Below are 21,966 nucleotides of genomic sequence, written 5' to 3'. Positions count from 1 at the left end.
CATTCACGTATGCAAAAGATAAATTACATGGTTGTGATGACTGAGAGTAAAGTTAGATATAAACCGATACCTAAGAAGAATTAATCAATGGAATTATGTTTATGACTTAAATTGGGTTTCTTATATGCATAGGAATAATTATACATTGTTTCCGAAATAATGAGTTTTTCCGAATCATGAAGTTTGTGCCACATTAAAATCAATTCTTGATTCAGTTGAAATGTAAATATATAAAATTTTGTCCGTAGATCTTGTTGTATATATGGTGTTTGATGAGTAATGGAAGGAATGCCATAATTTGGTAAATAAACTACAGTATATGTAAGAAAATTGTTATGTTATCACTTTACCCCACAAGAGCAATTGAAATCACTATACGACACTACTGCTTGCTTGCCTTGTATACCAATGTAACAAAAAAGTAGAGAATGAAATAATTGAAAATGTGGAATGACTGGTAGGAAGAGATAATACGCCTGTCACAAAAGTGCACCCAATCCTCACCAAGCCATAAACGGCTCCGAAATAGGAGGGGGTAAATGAAAAGGGTAGATATCTATAAATGTATGCACAGAATCAAATAAGACGAATACAACAATATACAGGACCATGACCTCTTCCCAATCTCCACCCCTCCCCCCTAAAAAAAGAAATAAATAAATATAGATACAAATTCAGGGGTTAAGCAAAGTTGTTAAACAATAGGGACCGGGCCAAAAAATGAATACAGCTGTCAGTAAGGAATGGGAAAGCTGAGGGACAGAAATACGGACATTTGCTCTTGTACTCGGACATCTGAACTACACACATGGACGATTGGTTCCAAACAGTGGACAAGTGACCTGGAAAAGCTATGATTTATATCTCTTTGTCGACTTTTAGACGTGTGCCGCACTACTACCCATTGGCGGCGGAGCAGAGGATTATATTTTGTGTGTGTGTGGGGGGGGGGACACAACACGAAAGATAATCCTCTGCTCCGCCGCCTTTGCCACTACCCCATGCAGTCCGAATGGTTTCAGTAACTAAATAGATAGCATATCACAACTACATGTATGTATCAAAAAGAATAAAAAGGGGGGTTAGTGAAATGTATATGTGGTCTGGAAACAATCACGAGAAATGGGTACATGAAAAAAAGAAAGACGTTTGATGATATTATTTTGAAATAAATATTGCAGAATATCAATTTCTTCTGTGTATCATCACTCTTCACGTCACAAAACTGACATGACCGATGGTTTTCCTCGTCTGTTCTAATTGCGTTTTGGTGAAGAAGAGAAATAAAGGAGAACGAGAAGGGGGAGATGTCAGGAACAACGTCAGAAAAAAATAAAAATAAAAAAAATACAATAATAGTAATAACAAGATAGAGAAAGTGATAAAAGTAAAAATCACTATACAAATAAAACGAAGAGAGAGAGAGAGAGAATATGAATGCAGTTGCACCAAAACACCGTGAAAAATAATAATTCTATAACCTACTCACCTACGTTTATTCCGCATTTTAGGGTAGAAATACTATTATGTCCGTCTTTTGTACAGAAGGTGCGGATTGTTCTTTGACATTAGAATGTTTGATGCCTACATGCAGCAAAGATATCATCAGTGTGGTATATACATCATGCTCAAGAAGGCGTTAATAGTTAGAATACTAACTGCTTGTGCGCCTGCGCATTGATCACACAATATGCAGGTAGTCCAGATGCATATTATTTGTTATCAGAATATTTCCCAAATAATACTTAGATTTGGAAACCAATTGCCACTTCAAGGCATATAGGAAATATCAACGTTCGATAGCACACTTCAAACTCTTTTCATGAATACGATAATTATGTCAATATGAAGCCTGCAACGTGTAGGCGTAGAATGTGGTCTGAGACCGTGAGAAAACGATGCAATATAACAAAGGATATATTATCAGCTCATTGATGAAAAACAACTTTTTGTTGACATTTTGAATCTGACTTTTTTCTGGTAAATAAAAATAAATGAATAAACAAATTTGTTTTCCACGAGCTTTAGCAACTCTTTTTTTTTTTTTTTTTAGAAATGTCATGAAAGAAATGAATATAGAGTACAATGGTACGCGTAGCTTGTATAAAATTTCCCAAGAGCTATCCTCCATTTTGGTGAGGCCTTAACTCTCAATCTCGCTTGCTGATTTGTGTGTAACATTACAATCTTATTTTATTTTTAGCACAAGCATGACAAGCGGAATTATTGAGGGAGGGGGGGAGCGAAACGATATGTTTGCCCCCCCCAATATTTTCATTGGTGGGGCGATCCCCCCTGCCCCCCCCCCAATAATCGACGCCTCTGTCTACTACTACTACTACTACTACTACCACTATACTACTACTACTTCGACGACGACTGCTGCTACTACTACTACTACTACTACTTCTACTAATACTATCTGATACTTTTAATAGTAGTAATGTCAATGCTGCTGCTGATGCTACTTCTGATATTACGACTTATACTATAACACCACTACTTGTTTTATTACTCCTTGACTCAAATTGCAGGGGAAAATATCAAAAGAATTTGATGAAAATTAATAACATAACAAAAAAGCGGAGAAAACCTATAGAAAAACATTGTGCATAGATAATGTACCAATGCATATACTTTGGAATGAGTTTTTATTGTACGTAAGAGGTGGCCATTGACTCCTTTGAACCATTTAATATAGATTAATCAATGTTCGTCCATGATTAACATGTCCGAATGGATGATTGATACGTATTAGAATATGTCTTTTTGAAACCACGTATTAATCCCTGCTATCCCCGCTTTGAAACTGGTTTTAACTACAGTCATACCTTGGATCACGGGGTCTGTCATCATAGATTCTACGCATGCGTCATGGATCAGTATTCATAGAGACATGTCCTTTAAGCGAATTTCATTTTTCTACGATCTTTTTGTCATTGTTCTTTCCGTCTATACCAAAAAAAAACCCAACCGCTTTCAGCCTTATCATTAATGAACTATATTTCAATTAGAGCGCGTTTCTTTTAAGACAAAGCGCATTGCACAAAGAACGACATTTGGAATTGAATAGCGGAGCTAGAATGTCTGTAAATACAAAACTGTCCTAAATATGTTCTGTATATTTATCATTTGACTTTATATTTCAGTGTTTGTGTATATCTAAATGTTATTTTGTAATGCATGTACAGGTAAAGCCAAAAAGCTGCACATAGATTTTTGCATGTTTAGAACGGATGAACTTTCCGCCGTCTATGATGTAAATCCGCAACATAAACGAACAACAACGTCCCGACTCGTATTAACTAATATCCACTGCAGCTACATCAACGGAAAGAGGGGGGAGACAAAGTACATGGAACGTATAAAAATCTTTAGAATCGCGGAAATAAAACGGATTTCAGCGCATCTCGTATATTTTGAGGACGTTCCACAGTTAAAATGAAGTCCGCGTCATTTTTTACAGAATTTTGCAGAGAGTTACTTTGGCAATTATCCATTATTAAAGTGCAAAATAGAATATAGGTTCGTGTGCTTATTGTTTTTCTACGGGACTTCAAAGTCGCCATATAGAATGATATGACAGATTGCTCAATCAAGAAAAGTATGCCTCTCTTTAAGAGACCTCACGAAATCACCAAATAAGTTTAAATCATCTTTAATCTGTTGATAACGCATCAAGCTTCATCAAACTTTGAGGATATGTAACTAAGTGGACACCAACGTAGGAGAATATATTTTAATTAGCACAACTATATATGCTTGGCGTCAGCAGCGTCCTCATTTTACAAGAATGATGCATAAACCTCCCCAAAAAGCATTGCATCAAAAGACGTGAATCTATAGTTTAAAGTGCACTTTATTCGAAATCCTTGTAATTTTCATCAAATTCAGCAAAATTGAAGAGGAATGCAGTGTGAAGGTGAAGGGAAGTTGAAATTATGGGGTCTACGTGCTGGTATTTAAACTATCAGTGTCCAAAGTGTTGCGAGTTGGCTTGAATCAGTCTAAAACGCACTTGAAATGGGCAAAAGTCTAGTACCGTCCAACGAATGGTTCCTTAGTTTTGCTCCCGAACATTCAAAATCCATCTTAATTATCACCATAAGCTCTACAGTGCGTATCAAAAAAAGTTTACACTTTGAAAAAGCTCTGGGATTTAAATAATATACGTGTGGATAATTTTTTTCACAAATAATATTGGGTTTGGGTGTCATCTATCCAATAAAAGTAAAGGTTTTGACAGAATGTTAAACTTGAGTGAGCACTGTCCATTTTTGTAAAGCTCGCAGAAATCTGTTTGCGCAGAAATACTCGTTTTCACACAGTGTCAAGGGGAAAGGGAGAAATCAAACTTATACCCTGCGATACATTTTCCTTGCATTTTAGTCAATTAAGATAAAAACAGATGCATTCAAAGCATTTTCAAACTAATTTGCCACCCAAATTGAAATTTCAACACTTAGTAAGCACAACTTTTACCCTTTTTTAGCTGGATCTGAGGACATGCATAACTGAATCTGAACAAAAGTTTATACCAGATATCTCCAGCACTCTTTCACTAAGTTTTTATTATTTAAAGTGGGTTGGCATTTAATTTTTTATTCAATACTTGTTTCTCCACACTTTTCCCAAGCTTGACAATGATTAACAAAATGAAAATCAAGCTTTATTCATTTTATGTAAATCACAGCTCAGTGTAAATGAAATATCGTCTTGATGGCCTTGGTGTGTGGGGGAGTGGGGCGGGGCGCAATGCACTCTTCGAAGTGTATTGGGCAAGGAAACATGCGCAAATCATTTTTCACTAACTTTTCAAAAGTAAGTGGCACTTTTTTTTTTATACGCACTGTATATTTGTAGAGGAATATATCTTGAAGATGTTCATATAACAGAAATATGGGGTCCATGAGCTCGTTTTTAACCTATCAGTGTCCAAACTATTACGAGTTGGCTTGAAACAGCCCAAATGCCCCGAACACAAGCAAAAGGCTGATCATACCGTTTAGTATGCAAATGGTTCCGTAGTCTCTCAAACATTGAAAATCCATGTCATTTTCATCATACTTTGCACATAGATGCTTTATAGCATCTGAATATATTCAAATATGCACAAATTACATGTAACATGGGTCCATGTGTTTTTTTTTCGATATGCTTCAGAGTTCAGCCACATGGATATTCTTAAGAATTGAGCTTTCAAAAGAGTGTGGCATGTTTAAACCTCACGAGATCACAAACTTCAAACCATTTCAAAACATATGAGGGCCTTTTGTTTCTAATAAATACGGTTATTGATGCGTAAAACACTTTTTAATTATGAGGGCTAACACCATAAAGCAAACCCTGAAAATATGAGACGGAAATGAATGAAAACAAGGAAGCTATGCTCATTTAATGATTTTCTGACTTTGCTTTTCAATAAATATGACGTTTTTGAAGGGAGACTATTTCGGATTTGATTTTAGGGCAGACACCTGACATCTTAAAGGCCAAGTTATGCATTGCAAATGGTAGAGCAACTCTTGGACTATTTACAGCATTTTGTTAGAAGTATGTAGCATGCCGAATAATGGAGATATAAAGAAGGATATATGAAAATGGTCCAGAAATTGACAGAATGGCGACTGGATGATCACGCTTGAGTGAGTTTTGATAATAAAATAATGTGTGCACAGTGATCCTAGACAATGTTCCTACCAAATTGTTCAATTTGGATGGGCGACGGCAGGGCGAACAAAAAACATTAAATTGATGGAATTTCTCGCAAAAGAAAAAGAAGATTATGGAATAGGAATATAGAACAGGAACAAAGCATTGTCAAAGCAATTGTACATGGTTCATAGGGCTAAAGGTATAATACGGAGAGTAAGAATAAAATAGCTTAGAAAGAAACAGTACAGGTGCTTGCGCATGTACATATAACTCATGGGACACTGAGGTCACTGGCAAACGATTTAAGTGTTAAGTAACTACTTCTTAAAGATACTTAAGATACTTCCATACTTAAGATGATCCCATGGGATTCATGCTTATGAATATCCATGATGTGTAATGTAACTGCATGAACCCAATCTTGACACCGGGAATATTCAGCGTCACGGACACATGCAGGAAGCATACTACATATTCTGGTCTGTTATGCTAAATATTTTTTTTTTAACTTTGCAGCAACCTTTTTACCGACAGAATCGGACTACCCTGTTTTTTCTCATAAAGAAAACAAGAAAAATTAATAAAACCGTCAACATTGTTTGTCTGATTGCCACCCGGTAAATGAGTTCAAGCATGATGATATCAGTCGAAGGTTCAAGGATTTTAGATTGATATAAGATCACGTTGAGAATTAGAAAGTGGTTAATGTGAATTTTTCTCAAGGATATCAATGGGAAGAGGAGATATGAACTTCAATCAGCTTATGGTTGCTGCTGGTAATATCGAGATTTATTTTCAACCGCATGATTGATAATCTTAACCAAAATAATGAATAACGATGAAAAAGTTCAATGTACCTATCGAAAGTGCCAAGTGAACAGGGTGATATGTATATGAATTTATTCAGTGGCTTTCGTTTGGGCAGATGCACACGTTTTATAAACAATATACATGTACGTATAGGGCCTATATGCATGTAACAAACAAAGGTAATTTCTCTCGATTTTACATTCCTTTGCAGTCTATACTAAATAACGAAGGAAAATCAATCAACCGATGTTAGTTAGCACATTTTACTGTATTAAGTTATGATGGCCTTTGAAGAGTTTAAGTAAAGTAGTTATTAAGAATCCAAGCCCAAATCTTCAACATGAGTCTTTTTGTGATAAAGCATTTCGGAATTCAATGTCCATAATCTAACTGATTATATATATATATATATATATATATATATATATATATATATATATATATATATATATATATAACGCTACCGGAACTTCATTCATACTAGCACGGGGATAACAAAAATACACTGACGGCATTAATGCAGATATTACATGTAATATTTTATGTCATAAAGATACTTATTTATTAGTATTTGTTGATGAATCTTATCGATAAAGGACGTATAAGAATTCATATAATAATAATATAGGATATTTATGTTGCGCACATTTCCACCTTGTTAGGTGCTCGAGGGGCTCCTATATTACCCGGCTAAGCTAGGCGTTCATAGAGCACACAGCTTCTTAAGGAATTACTTCCTACCGGTATCCATTTACCTCACCTGGGTCGAGTGCAGCACATCGTGGATCAGTTTCTTGCTGAAGGAAATTACGCCATGGCTGGGATTCGAACCCACGACCCTCTGTTTCAAAGTCCGAAGTCTAATCCACTGGGCCACAACGCTCCACTTAAAATGCAATACACGCAATTACCATGACTATGTTATGCTAAATCATCTCAAATATGTTTTTGTTTTGTTTCATGAAGCTATTAAATAAAAATATTCAGAATTCAATGTACTCTAAGATACTTAAGGATACATGGAAGTGCATGTACATGGAAACTCATTATTTTCATGAATTGTACATTGCCATACTTGTTCCTTCACAAAAAAAATGCAAAATAAACGTTTAAAAAAATAATGATAATATTTGGCATGCAACGTAACAATTAAAAAACCACTAAAATGAATATTTTTTGTAACTTATTGAAATCAATATGAAGTACGATAATCTGGATATTATAAAAAAAAACCGTCAATCAGAATCAAATACGTCATAACAACTAATGCACATGCAAACTTAATATTCTCATAAATTTTACATTGTCGTATATTTTTTCTAAAACAAAATTAATGTTTGACATAAATGTGCTTTTGTATTTAGCATGCAATATTCATGTCACTATCAAAGAATAAATGACTCATAATACATGTATTAACACCCTGGGCCAGATTAGCTGTATACCGCCATCTACCGGTTCAAATCGTTTAACGATCTTCCCAAACAACGTTCTATTCTATACAACAGCAAGTTCAGAAGATAGTAAGTAGGAAGGCAGTGCTTGCCAATGATGCGTGTGCTAACTGGGTTTAAGCTGAAGAAAGTATTAAAGTCAACTAATCGTTAAACATGTAATTTGTTGATTAAGCCTGTATTTACAACCCGATGGACGTATCTTCGTTTGAATGATGTCCTGCCCCAAAAAATGTCATTCATGTGCAAAGAAACACACAACAGGTTGTGACCGAGAGTGTAGAACATGTAGAAAAAATCATTGTGTCACTTGTGTAGCAATACGTATATGTGGCAGGTGTCTTGGGTAATGGCGCCGGCACAGTTTCCCTGCAGCGGCTGCGGCAAGTCGGAAGCAGCCATTTATTATGTTTTGTTTTTTCGTGCCAGCTTCATGTAGGTGGTTTGAAGAAAAAAACAAGAAGAAAATAAAAAGAAGAAAAGAGAAAGAAATGCCCGGCTGTTTTCGACTCGCCATACGACCGCCGTAGGGAAAATGTGACTGTCAATAATTACCATGACTATGTTATGCTAAGTCACCTCAATAAATATTATCATACATATGCATTGCAAAAATGACATGAAATATAGTAAAATACATTTTACTGAACTGGAGATCTGGGATTGTGATTAGAAACATTACCGATGTAGTTTAAATGAAGGGCTTTCAGCCTAGGCTCACCATACACCAGGAAACCAATCTGGAAGTTTGCAATCAAACAGGTATCCTTATGAGTTACACCTCTGCGAAATTCGTGGAAACGGCGTCGTGTGAACAATGCTTCACGTACTACATTAAATTATAATCTAATTAAGATGATGGTAAGGGGTGATTCATTTAAGATGCGCAAGGGTATGATGAGCTGTGCTTGATTATTTCGAGGCTGATTTTCAGCGATTGGCAGACGCTTTCCATAACGCAGATAATCTTTCGTCAAAAGCCCTTCGTAACGAAGCAGCCTTTGTCGCAAAATCGGTGATTCAAAACAGCAGTGTCTTAGGCGACCGCACACCTTACGATTGGTCTGCGAATCGATTTCAGAATAAAATGTGGTAGAAATTGATGCTAATATTGATACTTGGAATATCTTAATGTGTAATGTTCTAAATCAACCTACGAATACCTATGTTGAAATCTGTAACTATGCTATCATCTTTCTTAGAATTAAGTCGAATTTAATAACTACTCGTAATAACGTCATATCAGTCGTACGATTGGCTACTATTTGAAACTATTTTTGCCTATACTCCAAAATAAAGGCTTGCAATCTTTCAAAATGGTAATATTAGTGTTCTTACAATTCATGTATAACATCAAGTATAATTATATGTTCCCTTCACATTTTCAGAAAATGAGCAAATGCGATTTGTTCCAAAATCGGATCGCGAACAGTCGTAAGGTGTGCGGTGGCCTTTACTGGACTCTGGAAAATATATACATTTTTGTTAGTCCAGTCCGAATCTAAGACGATGTTCTGACCCATTGCACCAATAACTGTCCATTACGATTTACCGGGCATTTTCAATAGATTCTGAACGTTATAGAAAGCGTCTTCGATGTAATGCTAAAATACGCTAATGTTTTCATTCTAGCTGAAATTGGGGTTATAAACCGATTTATAGGTCCTTTGATCGAGCCCCTGGACCATGTCTTCGAGTTATAAGATTGATCAATGGACATGACATGCATGGGTACAGACTCACGAAGAGTTGAGATTAGGCCAACCAACCTCAACTAAATGGAAAACCATGAGTGTCGTAATGCTTCTTACAGGAAAATTGCACGATGTCATTGATTAACAAAGAGGAGGACACTGAGTCGTCAAGACAACGATGAATGCGCATGTATATTTAAGTCAAGATGAAATATATTACACAGTTTGACAAAAAAATAAGACATGAAAGAAAACACTTTGAAAAAAAAACAGCCATTTTAGATGTTGACGTTTGCTGGGTTTCAATAGTTGTTGTTAATCGGATCGATCGTATAATTCTTTGTAATTCGGGAAGCGTATCCGATTGTTAAAGAACGCGAGTAGACGAATTTTAATGGTTTTTCATGGCGTCATCTTGGAATTCACGATAACAGCTGGCCCAGTAATCAGATTGCATCTATATTTTTATTCTGCCCCCCCCCCCCCCCCGAAACACACTGAATATCAAATTCCACATTTTCCGCCTCATCTGAACAACTCGACCAATACCTGTTACATATCTGGCCCACTTTCATGGCAATTGGGGATTCATTCTCTCCTGTACAGCGAGCAAGAGAGGATGTTGTCGTACATGTAGTGTATGAAAAAAAAAACACAAAAAAAATTCGGTGACATCAGCTGCGGCCCACACAAATCTTGGGAGTGATGTCCTTTAGTCTTTAGCGCCAGCTACGTCCGATTCGCGCCTATCTGATGTAGAAAAAAATGGGACTATTATCTGCTTTTGAATCATCCCTGATAAGAAATTTTTACACTTACATAAATTATAAGGTGTTTACTGACGTCCGCTGCACACATGGGAAAACCCCATAATGTCCTGTAAGACTTTTCATAGTCTATCATCTATCTATCTTAATATAATTGTTAAAACAGTCTGAGCTGTATAAAACTACGCCAGTGATATCTCATTTAATTTGAAGGTGTTTAGTGACAAAAACCTGTTTCTGCTGCTTCGTTAAGCATTGCTCCTTCAATCGGAACAGTGTTAATCATCTTTCCGTCTTATGATCTTATGCCAAATCAACGCCGGGCAGTTAAATTTCAGTGGGGAAGGCGGTTAGACAATGTGAAAGGATGCTCGATTTTCTCTTTGGCCTCTCAATGAAGAAATGAATTACATGACTCCGCAGCGTGCTAAGTTCATACTCATCTTTGTTATTTTTATTATTTTTTAAGCCAATCACTCTAACAACTATTACTTAGTTAAAGGTTTAAACAAGTTCTTTAAAAATGTTTTAATTTTTTTTCAAAAGTTTGAACACTTGCTGTGTCAGGATCATACAGCGTGCTTAATTTTTTTTTACAGTATGTGAAATATCCATTTCAACTTTCAGGAAATGCGATTAATGGTTGATAATCTATTTTATTTCCATGAAATATTAATCAATTTTCAGTTTTCCTCATGATGAAGTGCACAGCATCATAAGCATGGTTACATTATTTTTTCCTATAGAGATAATAATACTCGTAATAATTGTGCACTATACAAGCCCTTCAAAATCTGCTACATGACTGCAACTATCGAATATTTCATGATGCCTTTGAAATTTTTATTCTGTCTGTAACTTTAACAAAATCATACAAGTACATCAGTGCATTGGGGGTATGAAGACTGATAACACATTTTTATCTAACAGCTTAAAATGATTCATTAGTAACAGATATGTTTAACATATCGTGTCTATCAAAGGACCAAAATCTCCGAAAAATTTATTATACAGGTATCAGTTATGAGGTATAAAGAAACATGTATTTATTAGGGGTTTATTTGATGATGTAATCGTGAAATGCGTTACATAGTATACATACACACACACACACACACACACAAACATATATATATATATATATATATATATATATATATATATATATATATATATATATATATATACAGCTGTATATATATATATATATATATATATATATATATATATATATATATATATATATATATATATATATATATATATATATATATAACTAAGAACTGACAACACCGATAGTGCCAAATGCACAGATGCGCTCTGAGCCAATGCAAGTCCAATAAAAGTCCAACTAGCTTTCGCCCCGTGGAACATAAGACACTAGCTCACAAGGAACGGAACAAGAACATAATTGTGATTACTCTCAACGGAAACAACCAATATACAACACTTATGATGGGCTAAATCTATAAATATAAAGGGCTAATCATAACGGTATTCCTCAAGGCAGGTAAAGAGATAGAAAACTATGAACGGTCATTACAGGACGTTTTCGGGTATGGAAATGATGGGAGGTAAGGAATGAAATATTGGAAAACATTAACTATATATGCATACTATACTTACAGTAATGATATTGTATAAAAATTAAGATTTGTTTAATTAATTCTGGCAATAATCATCAATGAAAACATCCCATGTATGTCGATTGATTAGATAAAATGTCATATAAGTAATTTTTTCCATGAAAAAAAGAAGAAAAGCATGCATGTATATTTCTAATATATCTGTTTATGATGATTGGAAAAACTATAAGTCCCCATCGCAAGTTCTCTTATTTCGATAAACGATTGCCATCATTCTAGAGGAAGTTTTGATGGCGAAACAAAATGTGGCATGAAAAATAGTGGAAGAAAAATATGAAAAGCTTTATAATTCGATTGCTTGCAAATTAAAATTCTTTTCTTTTAGTTATTCATCTTTCTTTTCTGTGTTTAGTCCAAACCAACACAGCGTAATTATTGCCCCTATGCAATCTATGGCAGAACCAATTAATAATTTGTGTCATATTCTAGTTATATCATATACATATACCATATCAATAGAGACACGATAACATCACCTGATGCCACATCTCAATATCCCAATAGTCTATAAATTGCGGAGTTTCTTGTCCAACTTCTCGATTCCTTCATTGAATTCCGTATTAAACTTATATTCCGTAAGTGACGTATACTGAAAATTCAGATAAAAAATTAAACCGCATTCCATCTTATGTACAAATCATTGATATTAAAAGATTGTTCACATGCGGATGGGTCAAGCGAAGCACAACTGCTAGTCAAAATTTGGCACACTATCCTGATATTAGGTAAGAGAAAACAGCAGCCGCAAATGAGTCTAGGTAAACACGACAGATATTTCACAAAGTCATAATTAGATGAGCCTGAATGAACCGTTTGTATACCACTCTCATAATTACGTACGATGCACGAAGCAGACGAATACAGAAAAACAAATAAATCATTATAAACCAATCATTATTCTTCATGTTCTATAGCTTTCGCAAATATTGGCATTATAGTCAAATAAAGTTCCGCAGCTGCACAGACTCCCACGAATACAACTGATGAAACTTATCTTATTTAGATCTCTTCCTGTGTCTCTGTTGTCGTTTTTTGTTGGAAAACTAACCGACCTTTCACACGGAAAAAAAATCGTAATTTTGATGATGATTCCAGTGAAAATATATAAATGAAGAAAATTTAGCACGTGTGAAAGCAAACTAGAATATAATTAGAATCACGAACGCCAATCAAAGTCACGATAATAATCATCATTAAAATGACAATTCAAGATTCACGTGTGAAAACGCCCTAAACTTCAATGTATTACAAACATTTCTTTACTAACATTTGGGTTACTAACATTTCATAGAACAAAAAATTTTTGACAATTTTGATGCAATTTTATAAATATTTTTACGGAAACTTTGCATTCTGAAAGTTACGATGGTGTTTGAAGGAATATACGGGAATTCCAGGGTAAAATAAATTGCATACCGTGTAATCTTTTTTTTTCAATTAGTCTATATCTTTAGAAAACATTAGAAACCATGTTGTAGCATAAACTAAAAAAAAATCATCCTGAAGTATTATCACCTTGAATTTACTTATCATCATTCATTAGGAAAGGCCGCACGCACATTTTTTTTCCTGGAAGAGGGGGGGGGGGGTGGGGTTGGGTTATAGGACGCGTAAAAACTGTCGAAGAAACGAGGGAACGAATCCACCGATCTTGTCATTTGGTAGTCCAGATTGGACCTTGTTGTTTGGAAGTGCCCTTTCCCAAAAGCTAACATAGAGGGCACATGTCTCCCAATCTCTAATCAGCGACAATCCACTCTTAGAAGAGTGGATTGTCGCTGATTAGAGATTGGGAGACATGTGCCCTCTATGTTAGCTTTTGGGAAAGGGCACTTCCAAACAACAAGGTCCAATCTGGACTAGTCATTTGGTCGCTTTGTGCATTTTTAAAAGTGAAATTAAAGGATTTCCTACACACTTTTGGGGAATTTTGTGTTCAGTACATACCAAACAAAACGGCTGCCGTTACCGACATTAGATTTTTTTGACATCGACTTTAACCTGTCAAAGCCACGATAACGTCCACAATGTTGTCAGCTTGACTGATCAACTGGGCCGGTTTATCAGTGAATACAAACATAATGTAATTATAACAATGTATATTTGAGCCATCTCTGATGGTGGTGATATTGATATTCTCAACTTTTCCTACAGCCCATTCCTAAAGACATAATCAAGGAATTAGTTACTCACGTACCAGAGAATTTTAAAAGAAAAAAAAAGTACGTCACATGTACGTTCTTAACCCGATTCGGTTTATAAAAAAAGGGCACAATACAACCCTGGGTAAAATGTAGATATGTTATTTCGTCATGGTCGTATTGAAATTCGAAGGATATTGTTATAAAGTGATACAGATAAAACCATTTTCCATTCATGCATGACCAAACACTATTTGACATTGTCCATGATATATACAAATCGGCTTATGCTAAATGGTCACGATGAAAGCATTAGTCCGAACCAAATACGCCGAATCAATCGATATCAACATAAAAAATAACAAATAAATAAGTAAAATATTATGCTTGGCTTGAGGAAATCATTGACTTTTATCTCTCTGGACCTATTGCATGTCGAAATTATTATTTTCCGGTACATCAATTCATTTTAACTTGTATCAATTTTTGGTTCCCGCTTCATTAAACCTACATATAATCGTGTGTCAAAAAGAAGATCAAACACAAACATGAACTAGATACCTTGTAAAGGGGTATCTGGTACCAGCAAATTAAATACAAAAGCTAGATTGCAAATTAGCTTTAGATGTTTCAGGGTTAAAGCAACCTTGAACGCGGCCTGAATTTAAATTACACATTGTACTCATATATATTTCCCCCAAACCTGATAACGCTACAACTAGCGTGGTAACAGCAACGTCTTCTAATAAGAGCATGACTACCATTGATATTCATATAACTATTAATGTCACAACTTCTCCAGATAAATAATAGTAAAGACAACGGTCATGTTAAGGATACTGAACATGATGATAATATATACATGTAACAATGAAAATCATGAAAATAATAACTATAATGGTAATAATAATAGTCACAATTCAATGATAATAACACTTGAAATAATATGGAACATTTATATAGCACTGAAAACAATTGAGTATCTGAATATAAAAACGGCTCAAGTCCATTATTTGCGAAATAGAGTTATGTATGAGAAATTGTTCTGTAGTAAATTACTCATATTGTGCGTAGATGGTGAATCTTAAATCATCTCAGAAATGCCTTAAATAAAGGGGGGGGGTGGGATATTTGAATGTATACGATTACTCTCTCGTTACATCCAACTCTGTTCATACACTACTGCCTATATCAGTTTTTGATCTGATAAAGAAATGTCATTGAAGTGGAATGTTGTTTGTTTTGAACCTCGTCTAAAAGGTAAAAAAAAGGAAGGAAAGGAAAAAAATGGAGTTCACTTGCAGATGTGTGTCCTTCTGTCATGTCTGTGGTATTAAAGCATAATAATATCCTATGAGTGTATGTGTGTGAGAGAGGATGTGTGGATGAATGTGGGTATTTAGGTGGGTGTCAGTCAATATGAAAAAGAATAGCTCATCAAAAAATAATTTTAAAGAATGTATGCGTATGAGCGTGTAAGGACGTGGGGCATGCAGGGTCGGATTCATGGTTGATGATTTCTCAAAAAAATTGCTCACAACACAAATAAAATTTGACTTTATTAAGAACCACCCCCTCCCCCATTTACTGGCAGGCAATAAGATTATGCACATTTACAAAAGCATTTTCCACCGAATCGCTGGAAAGCATGACATGAAGGTCCTTGCTAAGGCAAAGTTATCACTCCATTTACACGCCAACCTGAGATTAAGTGGGGGAGGCCTTCTATATTTCTTGTTTTTTTCTATTTAATAGAAAAAATAAATAAAAAGGAGGTTAAATACCCCCCCCCCATTCTTGAACTGTTGTGTGTTTGCTTATGACTTTTTGGTATCATGGATGGAGACAGAAGGAAGTTTAAAACATGAATGATACGTCATTTTCCAAAACCTTTTTATCTTCAGTATTTGCAACTCACATGTCCTCACCGTTAAAACACCCACAACCGCTCGCTCAACACAAAGCACATCAGCTATGAAAAAAAACTAGATACAAAACGATTAGGGACACTTTTTGTCTGATGTATAAAACAATATCTTGTGCATCATTACTATCCTTTCAGTACAACAGAATTCCACCATGTATAATGACATATAAAGTCAACCAGACAAAAGGCCCCGTCCACGAGTAACGTGAATATTAATGTTCACTAAACATGTGCCCTTGAATTTGTGTTACGATGTTCTCTAATGTCTTTTGGCCCAATATACTTTAATTGCCCAAATTTAAACAAATATCTAATTTGTTTGACTTTCTCGAAATGACCTCCTATGGAATTGGGCCCTTTTAAATATTCACACTTTCAGACGTTTATAAGCGCTACGTAGTATTACCCTGGTTTTGGCATGACTACCCACATCGGACGCTTGAGCATTCAATGAATTTCTCCCTACCGGTACCCATTTACTAAACCTGGGTGGAGAGTGACACGTAGACGAACACGCGAGTGTTGAGCTGGGATTCGAACCGGATACTTCATATCCACAGAGCCATGAATATTCAAAACTGTATCATTGTTCCACTAGCGTGAGCAATTAGGGAAAACAAACTTACTCTGACTCTGATGACTGGGGTGGTGGTGAATCGATCGCAGGAGATTCATTTTGAGATGGAGACGATGCAGATGATGCTGCTGCTGCTGATGGTGGGGGTGGGGGTGGGGATGACGGCATAGATGCATTTCGATGGGTCATGTTTAATTTCCTGCAAAGCCCACGCGACTCGCCAGTCAAACATTAAACACTTGGAAATTTAAAAAAGCTCAATATCACGTTCCAAGGCGCCAGATCTACCATCCAAAGTGAAGGTAAACTGCAAGGGCAATTTTGGAGGGACCCTTTTTCGTTCTCTCAGTCGACCTGACTCATCAGTATGCTCTATCTATTCGGGCTTTCTTGTTTTAATTACGTTAAAAGAAAGAGTTTTGCTCATCGTTTTCAAACCCCGTGCACTGACTCACCTATCTCTCGGCCTCGTCAATCGTTGGCCATTAGATATACCCCTCATCCCTTAATCCAAGTAAACATAATGAGCTCTTGACGCGAGGGTGGTGCGTTCTCATTGATAAAGTGGCTGCCTCAATTATTATTACACACGACGCAGTGTTCATCTAAAATCTGTATATTGTTCCATCGTGCAAAATGATAGCGATGTACATTTGTTTGTGTTATTATATTCCGAACACATTACAAATCCATCTACATGATATTCAATTGAAATTGACAAATGTGTATCAATCTAATATTACAATATACAGTGTCTAGAAATCTCCATGGTTATTTTTTGATGTAGTTGATGATTACATTTCATAATGATATTGCTTCGTACAGCCTTTATTTATCACAGAAAAAAGCAACAAACACTAAAGGATGGAGCAGGTGCAACTAATTCATATTATGTAATTATATATCCGTAAATATCAGCGACAGATTTCGTCAATCGCATATAGGCCTATCCCTAAATGGCGAGAACTATTAAATCACAACATAGCATTTATAGGCCTACAAAGAAACGTATAAATTGCATTTACCAATGACATAATGTCATTGAAAAGTACATCTGTTACTGTGACCCTTAAGTGTTTATAAACATGTACTTATGTGTCCTATAAAAATGTGTTGCTCGACATGCATGATTGTTTATGTTGAATGTCTCTAGTTAAGGTCCCTGCTTGGCAATGGAAACTCACCGTTTCATATTTTGCCTCAGATAACACACACCATACGTGGTCATCTAATCAATGAGAGAAATGGCAGGTGATCCTATTAACAAACCAGCGTGAACTTCTAAATTCTGTAAATCTCTTAAATGAAAACATGGATAGGGGGCCCGGATGAGCAGGAAGTCGAGATCTACGGTGGCTTAACATATCAGAGAACGTTACTTTAATCAAAGAGGAAATATTCCTTAAACGATGAGTTCTAAAACTGGTGTATGTGTCAACCTAAGCGCGGGAGATCGTCGGCCTGGTAAGAAGGGTATGCGCGATTGACCTCGTGAGGGCATTTGGTTAATTATCTGTTGTAAGCAGGACAGGGGATGAATTAAACCAAACTCTCTGATTAAAGCTTGTTTTAAAATGATAATTTCTACAAACGGTGGATTCAAGATGGAAAGAGAATGAACGAGCCAGGATGATAGATGGAGATGCAACAAGAGAAAGCGAAGAGGGAGAGATAAAGGGGGAACTTTGTGTGGGTGTGTATGCGAGAGAGAGTGGGTGGGGTGGCAAACATGACATACTTGGAAGAGATGACACCGCGTCCCAAACGCACATTAAAACGAAATATGTACTAACCCTTGCAAGCGGTATACTGTATATCATGCTCACTTTTGCTGGATAATGTATTGACTAGATTAATTGAGTCAACATGAAAGCCAAGGTGAAGTTTAATACGTGTGTAGACTTGTGGAATAATTTGTGGGTTAACATAACTCCCTCTTTTTTTCAATTAATTTATGCATAACTAATTTACTTGTTTATTCAAATTTATAAAATTACATTCTTTTCCTATTATACGCTTAATGCTATTTTATCCCTTTACATCCCCAGTCAATATCCTTAATTACTATCATTGGTTGAAGATGCACTCGCGCGTATGTTGCAAGTTTTCTGTAGCAATGTGAAGGGTAAAGATTTATATCAACTGGGTTCCCAAAGAAACTGATGAAACTTTACAAGGGCACTGCACAAATTCGACTCTTTCAAAATGAAACATTGATTTAATGCAGGCTAGCTTCAATGATATTTTCTAAGCACATGCCAAGAATTAAGAGATTGTTTCAGTCAAAGAGAGGCTATAGCCCCTACATTAATTTGTAACAAATTCACTAAATATTAAAAGGAAAAAAATACATATAAAATGGATTAAACTAACTTTTCGTCATTTACAAATGTTCTACCAAGGCATGTTTAAGGGATTGACCTGATCATACAGCAGCTATTGGTTAAAAAACACTTCAACCACCACACAGTCACCTAAAGATCCCCCCGCCCGGGGGGGGGGGGACATGTCCCGGTAAACAGGGGATAATCTGAACACGGCTGAGTGAGATACGCCGTGACACACCTCGTGGTCAGATTGTCCACCGCTTACAGGGACATCCCAGAGGGGGCGGGGGGGGGGGTATGTGGGCTGTGTGATTGTTCCAGTCATTTAATTGTCTTTATGTTGATTTCCCGTAGCTTGTTTTGTAATTGAATTAATTACTTACACATGCCTGTGAACGACGTATGTAAAAGTTTGTTTCAAAATCTAATCTCGTTTTCATTGGACTTTCTTTAGCCATTTTGTGACTTTGGATTCTGAAACCATTTGATGCGAGAGGCTAATAGACTCTCTTTGATTGAACCAATCTCTCAATTATTAACATGCGTTTAGTCAAGATTATTTAAACTGGCCTGTGTTGAAATATTGATCATTTTGACTGAGTCGATTTTTTTTGCAGTAACCTTGTCAAGTTTAATCAGTTTCTTTTGGAACCCAGTTAATATTTTGCAGGTAATTATGCACGAGTTTCCTAAAAATTGGTCATATCCTCAAAAACTGTCCTTTCGTTTCCGGTCAAAGTATACGCTGCGTATGGTTATTAGCGAAGGAAGGATAATACTAAGCTTCTCGCTCATCCTTGTCCAATATTGCTTAAGGGGACGGTTACAACCTAATTCCAACTCCTTCCATCCAAATTATTACTAATTGCAGCAGCGGCAAACAGTCAATTGGGAAATGATTTATCTCGACAGCTCATTTATTTGATATGAGTGTATATGAGCACTTTGTATTTCCGCCATGGAATATGTATTTAATATCATTAGAAATTATCACTAAAGATAAATACTACATAAGTAAAACAAAATAATAAATAGACTTACTTTTTTCTTGGGTTGAGATACTTCACGTTATCTCCACGGCGTGTCATGGTTTTCTTTCGCAGGAATTGGTTGTTCACCCGTTTATATTACAAGAAACAATGATCCCGTTAAAACTAAAGCTTCCGCTCAAAGATTTAGACATGTTAGAAGGAATGATGTATTGTCTGTTCTGAATAGGCCTTTGACAATTTATTGATATCATATTGACAGCAACAATTGTGAAAGCAAGAAGAAGTGAACTCGGTAAAGAAACATGACAGAACAATGACGAAAATGAGAAATTGACAAAAGGAATATCAAAGCTTACTCGTATTTGTTGGCAAATTCTATGATTTGTATTTATTAGAATATCAGAGATCGGGATCAGAGAATCTATTTAGTAGACGGATCTATTGGAAATGGATAAGTTTACGTGACAGACATGCTGGCACACTGAACGAGCAAGGGCGCGCGTGTGTGTGTGTGGGGGGGGGGGGCGGGTATTAGGCGAATGGTTCAAGCAAGCGCTGTCCATCATCCCCAACCCACTTACTGGGTTTAAGTGGAATAAAGTAACGTTTAAGACTTTAAGTGTTAAGTTCCCAATCAGAATCATAACATTATCAATTAAATCAATATTCGATGCAAGACAAATACCATGAATTGTTGGCAGCCAAGAGATCTATCCTTGGCTGAGAAGATTGGTGTAGTAATAACTTTACATTGCTAGAGTCTCTGCTATAATGCAACATTATCATTAATATGTATTGTGTACTAAAACATTTTCTTTTCATGCTATTGAACAAACTAATTTGATTGCTATAAACAAATCGAAATTAAATGAAAAATCCTGCCGTCGCGAAAACCGATTTGTGTTAAATTCAATGACCGCTTTGCCAAAGAAAGGCATTTTTCATCAATTGAAAAGAAACTTCATTCATTTTAATGAAAGCTTTGTAATTTTTTAAGCAGGAAAAGTGAATATAAAGCAGAGATCCGTCATATTGTAAAGCAAAGAAAGTTAAAATCAATGCTATACTAGCGATTTTAGTCGGAAAATCCTATATTTTGAGGAAAAAAGTACATCGGTCGCTGTTGTATTTCATTGAAAATTAGTTGAAGAAATATAATTTCTTATGAAAATCCAGTTAAAATGTGAATAACGTACAATTATTGTATGATAATGGTAAGATATTTTAATATCTACATGTAATAAAAAAAAAAAAATCATACGGGCGGAGATATAAATCAGTGTGTGTCTTTGTTTGGCATTGATAGTCTACTATCCATGCCTATAAAAGACACACACTAAAACAAAGTGTGACATTACTATTTCAAACTGTGATCACACTGAGTTCACATAGTCGATCAACTCGGAAAGCTTTGAACGTGTTCACACCGTAGGTCACAGCGTGATAACACAGCGTTTCACAGTGTGGCGATTCGTGGCCTGAAGAAATGTAGGGGGGGGGGGCAGGGGGTGCTGAGACACCCCAAGACCACATGACCTTAATTTCTTAGTGAAACTTTTGTTTTCCTTTGCTTTTCATTTTTTTCTGGACCTAATTCACGTTCATTTTTTTTGTAAAACTCTTTTTTTTTCTTTTTTTTTACATCAGCACCCCTAGAAAAAACAGGGCACTGTGGCGACTTTGGGGTCCCCCGGCAAGGGCTGCCCTTGCAGTGACCTATTAAAAGTCGGAGAAGTTGTTGAGAAACTTTAAAAGGAGTAAAGTGTCAGATCTAATTTAAATCAAAGCCAACTACTGTGGTAATAGATTCGTTCGACCCCGATTGTTTTGAATTAGGTTTCATCCTCACGTGGGGCATTAATTTCAGTTAACAATATTTGGTAAGATAAATGACACATTGATAGATTATGTCAGCCCTGCGTCCAGGGGGGCATTTCATGAAAGGACTTGTCGGACGTTTTATCCGACGAGTCCCA

At 35.9% G+C, this 21,966-nt stretch overlaps 1 protein-coding gene across 2 annotated transcripts in view; it reads right to left on the bottom strand.

The window, feature by feature from the left end:
- The window catches only part of LOC121420396 (monocarboxylate transporter 3-like), a 35,420-nt gene extending 18,431 nt beyond the window's left edge, over positions 1-16,989 (bottom strand). The window contains exon 1 of one of the 2 annotated variants that reach the window (XM_041615007.1): positions 16,721-16,989. In XM_041615007.1, coding sequence (XP_041470941.1) covers positions 16,721-16,860 — 140 coding nt within the window. In that variant the 5' untranslated portion in view covers positions 16,861-16,989. Of the gene's footprint in view, positions 1-1,489; positions 1,594-16,720 lie in introns of those variants that run through there. The other variant, XM_041615008.1, reaches the window with a different exon arrangement.
- Positions 16,990-21,966: the final 4,977 nt, after the last annotated feature.

This window comes from Lytechinus variegatus, chromosome 8 (assembly GCF_018143015.1).
Source record: "Lytechinus variegatus isolate NC3 chromosome 8, Lvar_3.0, whole genome shotgun sequence".
In the NCBI taxonomy this organism is placed as follows: Eukaryota; Metazoa; Echinodermata; class Echinoidea; order Temnopleuroida; family Toxopneustidae; genus Lytechinus; species Lytechinus variegatus.
This window is presented reverse-complemented; position numbering and strand designations above follow the sequence as displayed.